The following is a 19,819-nucleotide window of genomic DNA, read 5'->3' as shown; positions in this document are numbered from 1 at the left end:
TTTGTACTGGTTAGTTTTCGATCATGTTGGGAACGCATTATAATTTCATTCCGCTTTCGGATCTGTCCCATAACGGCTAGGGACCATCTTGTTCGCTTTTTATTTTTCATACGGGTCGTTTTTCCCCAGACCCTTTTAATCTTGTCCAAGGACCATTGACCTTTGGAGGTACCGTATTTTTCTTCGATCTTAATACAGGTTTTAGATAAGTTGAATTGTTGCTGTATGTATTCTTTCAACTGTTAGAGGATTTCATCTATCGAAACCTCAGGTGGTGCCTGCCCGCCTTTAACAGTTGTAGGCAATTTTTTGCTCTTATCTCCTGCTGCCATAATACTTATTTCTTTTCTGGGGTCTCGAGTCGTAGGCTTTCCAGCCGATCAGTGGGTCGGTGATTAATTAACTAACACACCGTCGAAGTTAGACGTCTATGGGACCTCGAGCCGACTACCAACCGAGGGTTCGCAAACCGGAGGCTTTCGGAATCGCGTAGAAGGAGAGGCGAATTTAGACTTTTGACCGAGGACTTTTATAAAGAGGAGTCCTTACCTCAGTATGTAGGTCCAATGTCCAAAATTCAGTTTCTTCCCTCAGTGATCCTGTTTGTGATGCCAAAATTGTTAGATCTCTTAATTTCCAATTAAATACGAACTCCGGTTGTAGTTTTAATGTAATTTTATTCTGGCAGCAGCAACAAGCTCTTGGCTTTAAGCCAGGCCTCTGTCCTTCTGAGACCACATGGCCAAAATGGCTGTACGTTATACCTGGTTCAATTTACAGAAAAGAACTCTCCTTCTTTGACCTTATTGGCTCAATTGATAGTCTGTTGACCTTTTAATTGGCTCGCTATCCAAGGTCCTAAAATGTCAAGTTGATTGATGACTTAATACAATGTGGTCTGTGTTTTCTCAAAACTGCAGCCGGGCTGCAGAGCTTGAATTCTCTATCATAACTTGCACCAAGGTCCGCTCACCCATCACTCCTGTGCTCGCTGACCTATATTGGCTCCCGGTTAAGCAACACATCGATTTCAAAATTCTCATCCTTGTTTACAAATCCCTCCATGGCCTCACCCCTCCCTATCTCTCTAATCTCCTTCAGCCTCACAATCCCCCGAGATGCCTGTGCTCCTCAAATTCTGCCTTCTTGAGCATCCCTGATTATAATCGTTCGACCATTGATGGCCGTGCCTTCAGCTGCCTCGGCCCCAAGCTCGGGAACTCCTTCTCTAAACCTCTCTGCTTCTCTACACCTCATTTCCTTTAAGACGCTCCTTAAAACCTACCACTTTGACCAAGCTTTTGTTCACATGCCAGAATTATTTCTAATGTGGCTCGGTGTCAAATTTTTTTATTTTGTTTTAAAACACTCCTGTGAAGAGCCTTGGGCGGTTTTACTACGTTAAAGGTGATACATAAATGTAAGTTGTTGTTGAATTGGCTTAGTTCAACTGGTACTACCAGATCATTTTAAAATTGAAAAAGAAATGTTAAAACATGACTTTGGGAGGGCGGGGGGACTTTTTTTTTTAAAGCTGCTTTTTAAAAGAAAAAAATTGGCCTCAAATCCTTTTAAATATGTGGGTTTGAATAAATGACGTGATGAATAAGGTGGTTTACAGTTCAGACAGCACGTAGATTATTCACTGCAAGAGCATTTCCTAAAAGTTGAGAAGTTCTATGTATGGTCTCAATGAGTGACTGACTCACGTTGTGCTGGCTGTTTTGCTCTGTGATGTGTGTGTGCTGACTCACTGTTTCCATGGTGCCATCCTCCTATTTCGAGGCAATCCCCTGCTTCCTCCAGGCCACAAATGGTAGCATCATTGGCAACAGCTCAGAGTAAAGGCCCGAGCCAAGACAAAACAGCACAGAGCTAGACAAGTTCTTTGAGTATAAATAACTGTAATGCACAACACACCTGCTACTTCTGAAATGCTTGAGGCAGCTGAGGGATTGACGTGTTTGTTGGGATGAGTGCAGGAGTAGTTAATTAACGGAGTGGTTCTTATTTTAATGGCCTAGAAATCCCGGTTGAGGGCTTCCCGTGGGTGTGTGAAAAAATAGGTTAAAAAAGATGCGCACCTGCCTTATCCTGATGCGCCCACCAGCGATCCCGGTCCTGAGGCCTCCCCTCCATGCGCATCAGAGCAGGTGCGTATGCTGGAGCTGGAGTCACATGGCTCTAGGCAGCCAATCAAGGTACAGTATTTTCTCATTAATAATAATAGGAACTCCGTAAGTAGGAGTTCTCATTATGATTGAGAAACACCCAAACACAAATAAAAATAAAATAGAAAAAATCCACCACATATTTAAGATTAATTTAAATTAAAGTTAATGTCACATAAAAAAATATATATATTTCCGATTAAAAAAAAAAATGTAAATTCTGGATTAAAATAAACATAGAAAACATAGAAACATAGAAAATAGGTGCAGGAGTAGGCCATTTGGCCCTTCTAGCCTGCACTGCCATTCAATGAGTTCATGGCTGAACATGCAACTTCAGTACCCCATTCCTGCTTTCTCGCCATTCCCCTTGATCCCCCTAGTAGTAAGGACTTCATCTAACTCCTTTTTGAATATATTTAGTGAATTGGCCTCAACAACTTTCTGTGGTAGAGAATTCCACAGGTTCACCACTCTCTGGGTGAAGAAGTTTCTCCTCATCTTGGTCCTAAATGGCTTACCCCTTATCCTTAGACTGTGACCCTTGGTTCTGGATTTCCCCAACATTGGGAACATTCTTCCTGCATCTAACCTGTCTAAACCCATCAGAATTTTAAACGTTTCTATGAGGTCCCCTCTCAATCTTCTGAACTCCAGTGAATACAAGCCCAGTTGATCCAGTCTTTCTTGATAGGTCAGTCCCGCCATCCCGGGAATCAGTCTGGTGAACCTTCGCTGCACTCCCTCAACAGCAAGAATGTCCTTCCTCAGGTTAGGAGACCAAAACTGTACACAATACTCCAGGTGTGGCCTCACCAAGGCCCTGTACAACTGTAGCAACACCTCCCTGCCCCTGTACTCAAATCCCCTCGCTATGAAGGCCAACATGCCATTTGCTTTCTTAACCGCCTGCTGTACCTGCATGCCAACCTTCAATGACTGATGTACCATGATACCCAGGTCTCGTTGCACCTCCCCTTTTCCTAATCTATCACCTTTCAGATAATAGTCTGTCTCTCTGTTTTTACCACCAAAGTGGATAACCTCACATTTATCCACATTATACTTCATCTGCCATGCATTTGCCCACTTACCTAACCTATCCAAGTCGCTCTGCAACCTCATAGCATCCTCCTCGCAGCTCACACTGCCACCCAACTTAGTGTCATCCGCAAATTTGGAGATACTACATTTAATTCCCTCGTCTAAATCATTAATGTACAGTGTAAACAGCTGGGGCCCCAGCACAGAACCTTGCGGTACCCCACTTGTCACTGCCTGCCATTCTGAAAAGTCCCCATTTACTCCTACTCTTTGCTTCCTGTCTGACAACCAGTTCTCAATCCATGTCAGCACACTACCCCCAATCCCATGTGCTTTAACTTTGCACATTAATCTCTTGTGTGGGACCTTGTCGAAAGCCTTCTGAAAGTCCAAATATACCACATCAACTGGTTTTCCCTTGTCCACTCTACTGGAAACATCCTCAAAAAATTCCAGAAGGTTTGTCAAGCATGATTTCCCTTTCACAGGTCCAAGTCAGCATGGATTTATCATGTGACCTCCTTCCAAATGCGCTGCTACGACATCCTTAATAATTGATTCCATCATTTTACCCACTACCGAAGTCAGGCTGACCGGTCTGTAATTCCCTGTTTTCTCTCTCCCTCCTTTTTTAAAAAGTGGGGTTACATTGGCAGAGATTAATGTGCAAAGTTAAAGCACATGGGATTGGGGGTAGTGTGCTGACATGGATTGAGAACTGGTTGTCAGACAGGAAGCAAAGAGTAGGAGTAAATGGGGACTTTTCAGAATGGCAGGCAGTGACAAGTGGGGTACCGCAAGGTTCTGTGCTGGGGCCCCAGCTGTTTACACTGTACATTAATGATTTAGACGAGGGAATTAAATGTAGTATCTCCAAATTTGCGGATGACACTAAGTTGGGTGGCAGTGTGAGCTGCGAGGAGGATACATTGGCTACCCTCCACTCGATAGGAACTGATCCAGAGTCAATGGAATACTGGAAAATGATTGTCAATGCATCCGCTATTTCCAAGGCCACCTCCTTAAGTACTCTGGGATGCAGTCCATCAGGCCCTAGGGATTTATCGGCCTTCAATCTCATCAATTTCCCCAACACAATTTCCTGACTAATAAGGATTTCCCTCAGTTCCTCCTCCTTACTAGACCCTCTGACCCCTTTTATATCCGGAAGGTTGTTTGTGTCCTCCTTAGTGTCCTCCAAAGTACTTGTTCAATTGGTCCGCCATTTCTTTGTTCCCCGTTATGACTTCCCCTGATTCTGACTGCAGGGGACCTACGTTTGTCTTTACTAACCTTTTTCTCTTTACATATCTATAGAAACTTTTGCAATCCGTCTTAATGTTCCCTGCAAGCTTCTTCTCGTACTTCATTTTCCCTGCCCTAATCAAACCCTTTGTCCTCCTCTGCTGAGTTCTAAATTTCTCCCAGTCCCCGGGTTCGCTACTATTTCTGGACAATTTGTATGCCACTTCCTTGGCTTTAATACTATCCCTGATTTCCCTTGATAGCCACGGTTGGGCCACCTTCCCTTTTTTATTTTTACGCCAGGCAGGAATGTACAATTGTTGTAATTCATCCATGCGGTCTCTAAATGTCTGCCATTGCCCATCCACAGTCAACCCCTTAAGTATCATTCGCCAATCTATCCTAGCCAATTCACGCCTCATACCTTCAAAGTTAGCCTTCTTTAAGTTCTGGACCATGGTCTCTGAATTAACTGTTTCATTCTCCATCCTAATGCAGAATTCCACCATATTATGGCCACTCTTCCCCAAGGGGCCTCGCACAACGAGATTGCGAATTAATCCTCTCCCATTACACAACACCCAGTCTAAGATGGCCTCCCCGCTAGTTGGTTCCTTGACATATTGATCTAGAAAACCATCCCTTATGCACTCGAGGAAATCTTCCTCCACCGTATTGCTTCCAGTTTGGTTAGCCCAATCTATGTGCATATTAAAGTCACCCATTATAACTGCTGCACCTTTATTGCATGCACCCCTAATTTCCTGTTTGATGCCCTCCCCAACATCACTACTACTGATTGGCGGTCTGGACACAACTCCCACTAACGTTTTTTGCCCTTTGGTGTTCTGCAACTCTACCCATATAGATTCCACATCATCCAAGCTAATGTCCTTCCTAACTATTGCATTAATCTCCTTTAACCAGCAATGCTACCCCACCTCCGTTTCCTTTTATTCTATCCTTCCTGAATGTTGAATACCCCTGGATGTTGAGTTCCCAGCCCTGATCATCCTGGAGCCACGTCTCTGTAATCCCAATCACATCATATTTGTTAACAAGTATTTGCACAGTTAATTCATCCACCTTATTACGGATACTCCTTGCATTAAGACACAAAGCCTTCAGGCTTGTTTTATTAACACCCTTTGTCCTTTTAGAATTTTGCTGTACATTGGCCCTTTTTGTTCTTTGCCTTGGGTTTCTCTGCCCTCCACTTTTCCTCATCTCCTTTCTGTCTTTTGCTTTTGTCTCCTTTTTGTTTCCCTCTGTCTCCCTGCATTGGTTCCCATGCCCCTGCCATATTAGTTTAACTCCTCCCCAACAGCACTAGCAAACACTCCCCCTAGGACATTGGTTCCGGTCCTGCCCAGGTGCAGACCGTCCGGTTTGTACTGGTCCCACCTCCCCCAGAACCGGTTCCAATGCCCCAGGAATTTGAATCCCTCCCTGCTGCACCACTGCTCAAGCCACTTGTTCATCTGCGCTATCCTGCGATTCCTACTCTGACTAGCACGTGGCACTAGTAGCAATCCCGAGATTACTACTTTTGAGGTCCTACTTTTTAATTTAGCTCCTAGCTCCTTAAATTCGTTTCGTAGGACCTCATCCCTTTTTTTACCTATGTTGTTGGTACCAATGTGCACCACGACAACTGGCTGTTCGCCCTCCCTTTTTAGAATGTCCTGCACCCGCTCCGAGACATCCTTGACCCTTGCACCAGCAAGGCAACATACCATCCTGGAGTCTCGGTTGCGGTCGCAGAAACGCCTATCTATTCCCCTTACAATTGAATCCCCTATCACCCTATCACTATCGCTCTCCCACTCTTTTTCCTGCCCTCCTGTGCAACAGAGCCAGCCATGGTGCCATGAACTTGACTGCTGCTGCCCTCCCCTGATGAGTTATCCCCCCCCAACAGTACTCAAAGTAGTGTATCTGTTTTGCAGGGGGATGACCACAGGGGACCCCTGCACTACCTTCCTTACACTGCTCTTCCTGCTGGTCTTCCATTCCCTATCTGGCTGTGGACCCTTTACCTGCGGTACGACCAACTCGCTACACGTGCTACTCACGTCATTCTCAGCATCGTGGATGCTCCAGAGTGAATCCACCCTCAGCTCCAACTCCGCAACGCGGTCCGTCAGGAGCTGGAGGCGGATACACTTCCCGCACACGTAGTCGTCAGGAACACTGGAGTCGGGCAGGGTTTTTAACATTAAAATGTGTTTTTTAAATTTTATTTTACTATGTTTTTGTATGTTTTAAAATTCTTACGTCTGTAAAAGTTGGCTACTCGCCTGCTTTTATCAGGCGCAAGAGTTTTCAGGACATCCGCTGGGCAAGATGTGGGTAAATACTGCAATTTTGCCCATGCGAATATCCTGGCTGTGGAGATATGTGCGATCTGTCAAGCATTGCGCGCTGAAAACCGTCTTTTGCAATAGCTTCCCGGGTTCGTGTACACTCAGTAAAGACCAGGGGAGGCCACGATTTCTAGGCCAATGTATCAGCGTTGGCTCAGAATAGTACTTTTGTCCCTGACTCAGAAGATTGTGAGTTCAAGCTCCACTCTGGAAACTTGACACATAATCTAGGCTGATATTTCAGATGAGACGGTAAACCAAGGCCCTGTCTACCTTCTCGTGTGACTATAAAAGATCCCACGGCACTATTTGAAGAAGAGCAGGTAAGCCAATGTTTATCCCTCAACCAGCAGCACCAAAACCAGATTATCTGGTCATTATCTCATTGATGTCTGTGGACTCTTGCTCTGTGTAAATTGGCTGCCATGTTTTCTACATTACGATGAAGCCTACGTGTCAAAAAGTACTGTGTGACCATGAACAGCTTTGGGACATCCTGAGATCATGACCAGGTGATATATAAATTCATGTCAACATAAGAAATAGGAGCAGGATTAGGCCATTTGGCCCCTCGAGCCTGCTCCGCCATTCAATAAGATCATGGCTGATCTGATCATGGACTCGGCTCCACTTTCCTGCCCGCTCCCTATAACCCTTTACTCCCTTATCGCTCAAAAATCTGTCTATTTCCGCCTTAAATATATTCAGTGACCCAGCCTCCACAGCTCTCTGGGGTAGAGAATTCCACAGACTCACAACTCTCAGAAGAAATTCCTCCTCATCTCAGTTTTAAATGGGCGGCCCCTTATTCTGAGACTATGTCCCCAGTTTTAGTTTCCCTGATGAATGGAAATATCTTCTCTGCATCCACCTTGTCGAACCCCCTCATTATCTTATAAGTTTCGATAAGATCACACCTCATTCTTCTGAACTCCAATGAGTAGAGGCGCAACCTAAATTTATCTTCATAAGTCAACCCCCTCAATTCCGGTATCAACCTCATGAACCTTCTCTGAACAGCCTCCAATGCAAGTATATCCTTCCTTAAATACAGAGACCTTCCCATTACGAGCCCATAGTCACAGCTATGATGTATCTGTAGAAAAATAAATATTTGGCAGGAAGACTCAGGTGTTACTTTAAAAAAATGAATTCTCTGGACATGAACATCGCTGGCAAGGCCAGCATTTATTGCCCATCCCTAGTTGCCTTGAGAAGATGGTGGTGAACCACCTTCTTGAAGGTACTCCCACAATGCTGTTATGGAGGGAGTTCCAGGATTTTGATCCAGCGACGATGAAGTAACGGTGGTATATACCCAAGGTGGGATGGTGTGTGACTTGGCAGGGGAACTTTTAGGTGATGGTGTTCCCATGCACCTGCTGCCCATGTCCTTCTAGTTGGAGGACTTTGTGTACAACCCTGCTAGCTCTGGATAGGGTCTGAATAAAGCGATAAGCTATATCTGACTAGTCTGTATGGTCAGGACACAGCTAAAGGATACTGCAATGTACATGTGCATACACCTATAAATAATCATTGAATAAAGATTGGAAAAAATTAAATAAATAAAACAAGGTTAGACTAAGATATGGCAGAGGAGGTTATGTGTCCAGACTGCAGTATGTAGGAGCTTGTGGACATCGAGACTTCCCTGAGAAAATGCATCTGCAGGAGATGTCTCCATCTGTAATCTTTTCGGCTTTGAGTCATTGAGCTGGAGTGCGAATTGGAGACACTCCAACACATAAGGGAGGGGGAGGAATTTCTGGACAGTTTTATCCAGAACACCGTCACACCCCAGAGGAAAGCACAGGTTCAGGAAAGGGAGGGTATGTGACTGTTGGAGAGTGGGGATTTAGGAGAGGTTGAGAAAGACGTCCCACAGACAATGGTCCTGTCCAACAGGTACGATGTACTCATTACCTGTGAGGACAAGGAGAAAGACTGCAGGGAGGACAGCCCCAATGCAGACCAAGGCACCGTGGCTCAGAAGGCTGTCCAAGGGGGTGAGAAGGGCAGAATAGAAATTTGGTACAGGTACAGTGCCTAAAATCTGGAACCCTCTGGACCGAGGCCATTCCGGATTCCGGGCTTTTCCGGACTTTCGATTTGCTTTCTGACGTCACGAATCGGAAACACCCAAGCCCAGGCTTGTGTATTTCCGGAGTTCGGAACGTCAGAAAGGGGGTTCTGCATTGTCCAGCCCCACCAAGGAGGTTGCGGTCAGGTGGGGCCCCGCCGAGGAAGTGTTCAGGCGGGGCCCTGTTGAGGTGTTCGGGCGGGCTGGCGAGGAGGCCCCGAGGTAAGGGCAGCGGTGGCGAGGCAAGACCCGAGGGTTGGCAGGGTCGTCGGGTCCGGATACCGGAACATTTTATGGATTCCAAACGACCCTGCCAACGATCGTCCCGAACATTCCGGATTCCAGAACTCCGAATTTTAAACGCTGCACCTGTAGTACTAGGGAACTCCATAATTAGGGGGATAGATAGATCTGCAGCCAAGAACGAGAATCTCGAAGGGTGTGTTGCCAGGATATCTCATGGTCGCTGGAGAGGAACTTGGAAATGGAAGGAGTAAATCCAGTTGTCATTGTCCATAGAAGCAGCCAGATTAGGAGACTTGACACGTGGCTAAAGTGCTTGTGTGGGAAAGATGGTTTCCTTTTCATGGAGCACTGGCATCAGTTCTGGGTCAGGAAGGAGCTGTACTGATGGGATGGGCTCCACCTGAACAGGGATGGCACCCATGTCCTAGGAGGTGGCAAACGCTTTAAACTAGTAAGATGGGGGGAGGGATCTACAAGAAAAGTAACCAGCCTAAATATAAACAAAACAGGAAAAGAAAAAAGACAGACTTGCATTTATATAGTGTCTTTCACGACCACTAGCCATCTCAAAGTGATTTACAGCCAATGAACTACATTTGGAGTGTAGTCACTGTTGTAATGTTGCAAACACCAAGCTCCCAAAATCAGTAATGTGATAATGACCAGATAATCTGTTTTTTGAGGGAATAACTATTGGCCAGGACACCGGGGATAACTCCCCTATGAAATAGTGCCATGGGATCCTTTACATCCACCTGAGGGAGCAGATGGGGCCTGAGTTTAATGTCTCATCTGAAAAACAGCACCTCCGACACTGCAGCACTCCCTCAGCACTGTACTGGAGTATCAGCCTAGATTTATGTGCTCAAGTCCCTGGAGTGGGATTTGAACCCACAACCTTCTGACTCTGAGGTGAGCATGCTACCCACTGAGCTACATACAGCTGAGGAAAGAGAGCATAGTAAAGAATAAAGTAAGGGAGGACATTGATGGCAAGGGAATAAATAAAGTTATAGAACAGGAATCTAAAAAGGTGGTTAAACATAAAGTGAGAGGAAATCCTATTTAAAAATGTGCTAAACGGTTGTACAGCAATGCACAGTGTCCCTAATAAAACAGATTTTGGAGACAATCATAGGCTGCGAGAAACCAGACATAGTTGGGATTATTGAGACATGGCTGCAGAAAAATCAGAACTGGGAATTAAACATTGCAGGGTATAACATATTTAGAAAAGATCGAGGGGGGCAAAGGGGAGGTGGAGTAGGGATAACAACGGCAGTAGAAAAAAGTGACGCAGCTATCAGCAAGACAGAAATGGAATCTGTGTGGATAGAGATAAAATATAATAAGAGATCAATCACACTAATAGGGGTAGTCTACTGACCACCTAATAGTGCAAGAGAGGTGGAGGAAGAAATATGCAGAAAAATTAGGGAAATTAGTAAAAAAAACATAGAATAATAATCATGGGGGATTTCAACTACCCCAATATTAATTGGACAGAAGAGGTAGGTAAAGGGGATATGGGAATAGCGTTCCTGCAATGTGTACAGGACTCCTTTCTAACCCAATATGTAAAAAGCCCAACAAGGGAGGATTTGCTATTGGATCTAGTCATGGGGAATGAACCAGAGCAGATAAGAGAAGTAAAAGTAGGGGAACATCTAGGCAATAGTGACCATAATATAATACAATTTAAGATGATAATTGAGAAGGACATAAGAATGATAAAAACCAGGGAATTAGACTAGAGAAAAGCTGATTTTGAGGGGCTGAGAATAGAACTTGGGAAAATAAAATGGGCAACAATATTGGCAAACAACAATGTAGAACAGCAATGAGAAATAAAATGGTGTTAAACAGAGTGCAGGAACAATATATTTCGCTGAAAGGAAATAACAAATTTAATACTAATGAGACTTCATGGATGAATAAAGCCATAAGTGAATAATTGAGGATAAGGAAAGAGGCATACATTAAGTACATAGACGGCAGGGGAGTGCATGATAAGGGAAAATATGAAGAGATTAGGAGAGAAGTCAAAAAAACAATTAGGAAATCAAAGAGGAACTATGAAATTAAATTATCAAGGAACATAAAACAAAATAGAAAAATATTTTACGGGCACATAAATAAAAAAGGAAGGTTGAGGGATTGACAGGATAATACCACAGGTAGTGATAGATGGCTGAAATATTAAATCATTATTTTGCTTCAGTATTTACCAGGGAGATAGAATAGGTGGAAATGACATAGGATGATGAGATTAGTAATGAGATAAGTGCATTAAAAAAAATTTTTTTTAAAAGGGATATATTAAATTACCTAATCAAACGCATTTTAAAAGAATCTAGGTAAGAGATAGCAGAGGCATTAGAACACATAATTAATAATTAATTAGAAAAAGATCTAGTGCCAGAGGACTGGTGAATAGCTAATGTAATACCTATATTTAAGAAGAGGGATAGAACATGTCCAGGGAATTTTTGACTGTTCAGCTTAACATCAGTGGTAGGAAAAATAATGCAATCCTTACTAAAGGAGAAAATAGAACATCTAGAAACCAAGAATATAGTAATGAATAGTTACATGGCTTGCGCAACCTCATTGAATTTTTTGAAGAGGTAAGAGAGAGGGTAGACAATGGTAATGCAGTAGATGTCATTGATCTAGATTTTCAAAAGGCCTTCGATAAAGTACCCCATAATAGACTGATGAACAAGGTTAGAGAATGCGAGGTCAGGGGACAAGTAGCAGAATGGATAGCTAGCTGGCTTCAAGACAGAAAGCAGAGAGTAGGGGTAAAAGGTAGTTCACAGTGGTGTTCCAAAAGTATCAATGCTGGGACCCATGCTGTTCACAATTTATAATAACGGTTTAAACTTTGGAATCAAAAATACAATTTCTACTTTTGCAGATGAACATAAGAACATAAGAAATAGGAGCAGGAGTAGACCATATGGCCGCTCAAGCCTGCTCCGCCATTCAATAAGATCATGGCTGATGATCAACCTTAACTCCACTTTTCCGCCTGATCTCCATATCCCTTGATTTTCCCTAGAGTCCAAAAATCTATCTATCTCAGCCTTGAATATACTCAAAGACTTAGCATCCATAGCTCTCTGGGGCAGGGAATTCCAATAATTCACAACCCTCTGAGTGAAGAATTCCCTCCTCATCTCGGTCTTAAATGGCATACCACTTGTCCTGAGACTATGACCCCTAGTTCTAGACATTCCAGCCAGGAGAAACAACCTCTCAGCATCTACCCTGTCAATCCCCTTCAGAATCTTGCATGTTTCAATGAGATCACCTCTCATTTTTCTAAACGCTAGACAATATAGGCCCATTCTACACGATCTCTCATCATAGGACAGCCCTCTCATCTCAGGAATCAATCTAGTGAACCTATGTTGCATCTTCTCCAAGCCAAGTACATCTGTCCTTTCGATAAGGAGACCCAAAACTGTGCAGAGTCCTCCAAATGTAGTCTCACCAAGGCCCGGTACAATTGTACCAAGATTTCCTTACTCTTATACTCCAACTCCCTTGCAATAAAGGCCAACACACCATTTGCCTTCCTTATTGCTTGCTGTACCTGCATGCTAGCTTTCTTGCACGAGGACACCCAAATGTCTCTGAACACCCACATTTGAAAGTTTCGCACCACTTAAAAAAATATTCTGTTTTTCTATTCTTCCTACCAAAGTGAATAACCTCACATTTCCCTACAGTATACTCCATCTGTCACCTTACTGCCCATTCACTTAGTCAATCTATATCTGTTTGCAAACTCATTTGGGGCGGTAACCCAAGTGGAGCGGTAATTTTAACGCCTTGAAAATGTTTGCGCCCTCTGCCCTGAAATTCTTCGGAATCGGTTGAAGAGCTGACTGGTGCTAAATCAGCCATTGCACATTACAGCTGGGGGAGGGGGGCACCATAACGAAAGTTTGGTCGGTAAATTTGGCGGACCCATCCAGCCCTTCGTGTTCTCCTCACAGTTTACTGTCCTACCTAGCTTTGTAGATGACACCAAGTTTGGGGGGGGGATTGGATTATCAATACTGAGGAGGACTGCATTATAAACTTCCAGAATGGGCACATCATTGGCAATGAAGTTCAACACACATAAATGTGAGGTATTACATTTTGGTAGGTAGAATAGTGAGATAATTTATTGCTTGAAGGTGGAGTAGAGGAACAAGGGATCTGAGTACAAATAAGCACACCTCTAAAAGTTGCGACCATTAAAGGCCATTAAAAAAGCAAAACTAGGGTTTATTCCGAGAGGTATAGAATTGAAAAGTAGGGAAGTAATACTGAACTTGTATCGAAACTTGGTTAGACCACACTTTGAGTACTGCGTACAGTTCTAGTCACCATATTATAAAAAGGATATAGAGGCACTGGGGAGGGTGCAGAGAAGATTTACAAATATGCTACCACAAATGCGAGGCTTTACATATCAGGAAAGGATGAACATATATTTTCTCTTGAAAAAGATAGCTGAGTGGTGATTAATAAAGGTTTTTAAAATTATGAAAGGTTTTGATCGAGTGGATACAGAGAGAATGTTTCCATTTGTGGGGAAGAGCAAAACTCGAGGCCATCAATATAAGACAGTCACCAAGAAATGCAATAGAGAATTCAGAAGAAACTTCTTTACCCAAAGAGTGGTGAGAATGTGTAACTTGTTACCACAGGGAGTAGTTGAAGTGAATAATATAAATGCATTTAAGGGGCAGTTAGACAAGCATATGAGGGAGATGGGAATAGAGGGTTATGCGGATAGATTTAGATGATGAAAGATGGGAGGAGGCTCGAGTGGAGCATAAACGCTGGCATGGACTTGTTGGGCTGAATGGCCTGTTTCTGTGCCATATATCCTAAGTAATCCGATGTTATATATAATGTGCATGACAAATCAGCTTATAAAGACATTCCTTTTTATTTTATAAAGTAGCGTAGTATGACACATACAGTAAAATGCAAATCCAATTTGTTGAGAAATACTCCTTGAATCTGGGGCTCATCTCAATTCGGATTATTATCCAGAGAAACTGGAAATAATAATGCATTGTACAGCGTGGTATGTGCTTTCTTTGCTGCCTTAAAGCAGCAGAATTGATTCTCTTGTAATTGACCAGTACTGATGAATAGAATACAAAAGCAGGGAGATCATATTACTTTTACATGGAACCTTGGTCAGACCACACTTGGAGCACTGTGTGCACTTCTGGTCTCCATATTACAAAAAGGTGGTGGTGAACACCTATCAGATTTCAGTGACCAACTCTCTCATTTCAACTCAAAAATGAAAAACGTTACAAACAATATTGGTCTCTACCACCCTTTCAGTGAGTTCCAGACCCCCACCAACCTCCTACCATTTACTTTAAATCTATGCCCCCTGGTTATTAACCTCTCTGCTAAGTGAAATCGATCCTTCCTATCCACTCTATTCACTCTATCTAGGCCTCTCAATGTTATACTGCTCAATTAGGTCTCCCCTCAGCCTCCTCTGTTCCAAAGAAAACAACCCCAGCCTAACCAATCATTCCTCATAAGAACATAAGAAATAGGAGCAGGATTTGGCCATTTGGCCCATCGAGCTTGCTCCACCATTCAATAAGATCATGGCTGATCTGATCATGGACTCAGTTCCACTTTCCTGCCCGCTCTCCATAATGCTTTACTCCCTTATCGCTCAAACATCTGTCTATCTCCACCTTAAATATATTCATAGACCCAGCCTCCACAGCTGTCTGGGGCAGGGAATTCCATAGATTTACAACCCTCTAAGAAATTCCTCCTCATCTCAGTTTCATAGCTAAAATTCTCCTCTGTACCCTCTCTAGTGCAATCACATTATTCGTGTAATGTGGTGACCAGAATTGTACGCAGTTCTCCCTTCAGCCTCCTCTGTTCCAAAGAAAAAACCACAGCCTATCAAAACTTTTCTCATAGTTAAAATTCTCCTGTCCTGGCAACATTCTCGTAAATCTCCTCTGTACTCTCTCAAGTGCAATCACATCTTTCCTGTAATGTGGCGACGAGAACTTTCCGCAGTACTCTATAGCTGTGGCCTAACTAATGTTTTATACAGTTCAAGCATAACCTCCCTGCTCTTATATTCTATGCTTCAGCTAATAAAGGAAAGTGTCCCGTATGCCTTATTAACCACCTTATCTACCAGCCCTGCTACCTTCAGAGATCTTGGACATGCATTCCAAGGTCCCTCTGTTCCTCTACACTTCTGTGTCCTACCATTTAGTGTGTATTCCCTTGCCTTGTTAGCCCTCCCCAAATGCATTACCTCACACTTCCCTGGATTGAATTCCATTTGCCACCGTTTCGGCCCAGCTGATCAGTTCATTGATATCTTCCTGCAGTCCGCAGCTTTCTTCTTCATTATCAACCACATGGCCAATTTTTGTAACATCTGCAAACGTCTTAATCATACACCCTACACTCAAATCCAAATCATTGATATATATACCACAAAAAGCAAGGGATCTAGTACTGAGCCCTGTGGAACCCCACTGGAAACCGCCTTCCAGTCACAAAAACACCCATCAACCATTATCCTCTGCTTCTTGCCACTGCAATTTTGGATCCAACTCCAACCCAATATTGTTTGTAACGTTTTTCATTTTTGAGTTGAAATGAGAGAGTTGGTCACTGAAATCTGATAGGTGTTCACTTTATTTAACTTTTTTATTCAACTTTCCAAGTAATTAAAATCAATACTTTCTAACTGTCTCTGGCTTTCTGTGATTCCAAAGGATATTTTTTCGTGAGCAATCTGGTTAATCTTTTAGAATTTAACTGAAAGTAAAATAGAGTATGCTTAAAAAAAAGTGTGTTCACATGAAACTTGCAAAAATAACTTAAAATTTCCTATCAGCCTGCCAGCGCCCGATAGACCGCTAAGACTGGGAAGATTATTGCCGGCGAAAACTCCTTCCCCCCCCCCCCCCCCCCCCCCAATAAAAAAAAAATCCACTGAGTGAAAAACATGGGCCTTGCACCCCCATTCTGGGTGAAAAAGTGCAATATAGGGTCCATTGGGTGGTTCCTAAGCAAAAATCATAAAAATTTACCCCGAGGCTGTGGGTTGGGCCTAACAGCAGAAAAACAATAAAAATAATTTTTCACAAAACATCACCTAAAAAAATTTTTAAAACTTTCCCAAGGCACTTTTTAAACTAACTAACCACAACAGATTTTTAAAATAATAAGTAAAAAAACAATCACTAACCTTTTTCTTGGCGAGCTACTCACCTACCGTCCAGCTCCCCTGATCCTCGTGGGTGTTTTTAAAAAAAAAAACTCAGCTATGGGTCACCGCTGAGCCAAATATCGCGCCAGGGTGATCTCAGGACGGTGCATGCCAGCGGTCCACTACCCAGCGGTACCTCGAAATCGCCGGTGTAACTCAGGTAAAGAATTTCTCGCTTACCTGATTACTGCCCACAATGGCCAATACCACCCAGAAACCAGGCGGTCAGCCATTGCAAATTCCAGCCCAAGAACTACGGTAAGATTGCACGATTTGGATGTGTGCTCTCCATTTAATATAAAACTAAAGTATACGAAAGATAACATCTCCTCGTTAAACACTGTTGAAACAAAAGTAAAAGTTATCCTTGAAATCTTGAATTGATTTCTGCTTAAAAGTCTGTGCAAAGTCAAACATTCTGAGGGCACGCACTGCATTGTGTGAAGTGTGTTTTGACTTTAGATGTTTTTACCAGGCTATTAAAATATAAATTGCGCGCTTGTGTACATCTCTCTCTCATACACACATAAAAAGCACCAATTTATATTGAATGGCGTACTCTGAGTACACCATCATACCCACTTCAAAATTTGGGCCATTGTATTACAAACACGACTGTGATCGGTAATTGTAGATTGCAAATGAATGAGTAGCCCAGTGTTGTGTCCAGAAGGCATTTTGACAGGATCAAGACCATTCTGGAGCAGATCCCTGCATACATCATTGCTTTTGTTGCAGACGTGTGCATGGTCTCTGAGCTGTGGCTGTGTCTTGTGGTTATCTGCCTTTTGTGAGTAAACAGTTGCCTGATGCAATATGGATAGTTGGTCTGTTTTACCCTGTAATAGCTCTGATTTTTAAACAGCCAGAGTCGGGAGAACAGAATCACGGGCCAGTTTTTCATAGTGTATCTTCTGCTTATTTCTCAGATTGACAAACATATCCAAAGCAAAGACTCTGTCTTCTTCTGTGATGGGGTCAGAAGAATTGACTTCATCCTCTCGTATGTGGATGATCTTAAAGATGCAGAAAAGAAAATGGTAAGAACCATGCTTTTAATACTCTGCGTCCATTCTGCACATAATAGTCATTGAGTAATTGTAGGCCTAAAGTTTAGGAGATGTAACACTAGAATTGACCTCATCGTCTTTGATAATACCTTGTGATAAGCTCTAACACAGGTACGATGGGCCGAATGGCCTCCTTCTGTGCTGTATTATTCGATGATTCTATATAGTTTGCTCAGAGATTTAGCATTGAGTTCTTCACTTTTACTGTTTCTTTCACATTTGTCTCTTATTAGTTTAATTCCTTGTCTCACGGGGTTTAACTAGAATGTGTAGTGATGAACTCTGGGTTGTGACTGATGCTCCAGGATAACGTGAGCATGTAACAGGTCAGTTTATTGTGGCATACAGACCCTACCCTATGAGTCTTTTCTCTATGTAGGGAGCAACTTGAATAATAAGAATTAGATTGAGCCATAATATTTTTTAATGGTTGATGAGTCTGGCTTCTCCCTGCATTGACACAACTGTAATAGGTACAGGAGCCCAGCTTGGAATTTCTGCCCACATATCAGTGCAATTTGGGCAGAATGGACTGAAATAGGGCAAAAGATTGTAGAATTTAAAACTTAAGTGAGTTAAGCCCACTTTCAGGGCAGCTGGGGAGTGGTGGTGAGGTGGGTCCTGTAGTAAGCCCCCACAAAAATCATTAAAAGGTCTTACCCTGGAGCACTTTAATTGTGCTGGAATGTCGAGGGAAAAGGGCGGTAAGAACTGCAATATGATTTTGGCCTCGCTATCGTCACATTCCTGCCGAATAACAGGGTGGTACCAAGACCAAAATCAGCCCCAATACCTCCATATTAATTTCTTTTAAGTGTTGCAGAGGGTTCGTGAGAGTGACTATCGCTGCTTACGATTTATGGTTGTTGTACAGAGACTTGAGCAGATAATCCAGGCCGACATTTCTGTGCAGTACTGAGGGAGCGCTACTCTGTCAGAGGTGCCATCTTTCGGATGAGATTTAAAAGGCCTCTCAGGTGGACGTGAAAGATCCCATGGTAATATTTTGAAGAAGGGCAGGGGAATTCTCTTGCTTTCCTGACCAGTATTTGTCCCTCAAACAACATCACCAAAACAGATTAACTGGTCGCATGTTTGTGGGATCTTGCTGTGCTCCAATTGGTTGCTGCGTTTCCCTACATTATAGTGATTTTGAAGTCACTATTGTAATGAGCTTGGGGATGCCCTGAGTTTGTGATCTTGTATCAAGATCTTTCTTTATTTCTTATGGCTGTTGGCGAAAACTTAGTAATAAAAATGCTAAAGACTAATATACCTTGGTGAAATCTCGCTGATCACCATTTTCTTCAGTACGCTTTTAACAGAGGATTCTCAACACTCGGCAGTAGTAAATTGATATTCCCACGTTGTGTTGGAATGCATGTTGAGAAGAGACTGCATTCATATACCAGCTGTGCCCTCACTTAACTCACTAAAGGTCACACAGCAGTTGCTATGATCAGTGATGTCACTGAAACTTTTGTAACTGTCGGCTATCAAAACTTTTCTTTAAAATGTAATCATATTACACTTAGACACATCTTATATTGTCTACTTGAATTTGAGTATTCAAATATGGGCTGTTTCAGATCCTTGGCGTTTGTTTATTATAGTTTGGTAGCCAGGCAGCAAAAAAAATCACAGGAATTTCTCCTTTTTGAGAGAGAGTTTTTTTTAAACAGAATGTATCTGTCCCCTAGTCTCAGAGTTCATGGATCTGTTCCCCAGTGGCAGGAGTCTAAACCTGGGCCTACATAAGTGAGAGGCATTGAGATCACTCGCACTGTGCTGTTGGGTCTCTGAGGCCTAATTGCTCACTCCAGGGCATTAGACTGCACTTATCCGCTTGTCTCGGGGCCCTGGCACCGAGCCAGTTTCAAATTGAATCAACATGAAGAGCACATGTCAGTCAAACCTAATCACTGTGCTGTAGAGAAGGAAGACTGCTGTGTGTTTCAGCAGAGTATTGTAACTTTGATCCTGTGCATTTGCATCTGAAAGAGATGATATAGAATATGCGCTTCTGCATTCACCAAGGTGAGGTATTCTACTTGTACAGATACAGCTGTGGGTTGAGGTTAACTATTACTATAATGGCTTTCGGTACAGCGTTGACTGTCCTGTATTCCATTGTCATTGTAACCCCTGTATAAACTGACCGAAGTTGTACACCATGAGAACATTGACCACTAGGTGCTGAACTTGTGGGAGACACTCCTAACCTGGACTTTCAGGTATAAAAGGGGAAGCTCCACCCACCTTCATCACTTCAGTGCTGGCTAATAAAGGTTACTGGTCACAGAGTG

At 43.0% G+C, this 19,819-nt stretch overlaps 1 protein-coding gene across 8 annotated transcripts in view; it reads left to right on the top strand.

The window, feature by feature from the left end:
- The window catches only part of ano5a (anoctamin 5a), a 263,256-nt gene that overhangs the window by 122,474 nt on the left and 120,963 nt on the right, over positions 1-19,819 (top strand). For all 8 annotated transcript variants that reach the window (XM_070899713.1, XM_070899709.1, XM_070899714.1 and 5 more), the window contains one exon: positions 17,373-17,483. In XM_070899713.1, the coding sequence (XP_070755814.1) occupies positions 17,373-17,483 (111 nt within the window). The remainder of the gene's footprint in view (positions 1-17,372; positions 17,484-19,819) is intronic.

The sequence above is a fragment of the Pristiophorus japonicus genome, chromosome 14, assembly GCF_044704955.1.
Source record: "Pristiophorus japonicus isolate sPriJap1 chromosome 14, sPriJap1.hap1, whole genome shotgun sequence".
NCBI lineage: Eukaryota > Metazoa > Chordata > Chondrichthyes > Pristiophoridae > Pristiophorus > Pristiophorus japonicus.
The sequence above is the reverse complement of the archived record's forward strand: the minus strand, read 5'-3'. Positions and strand labels throughout refer to the sequence as shown.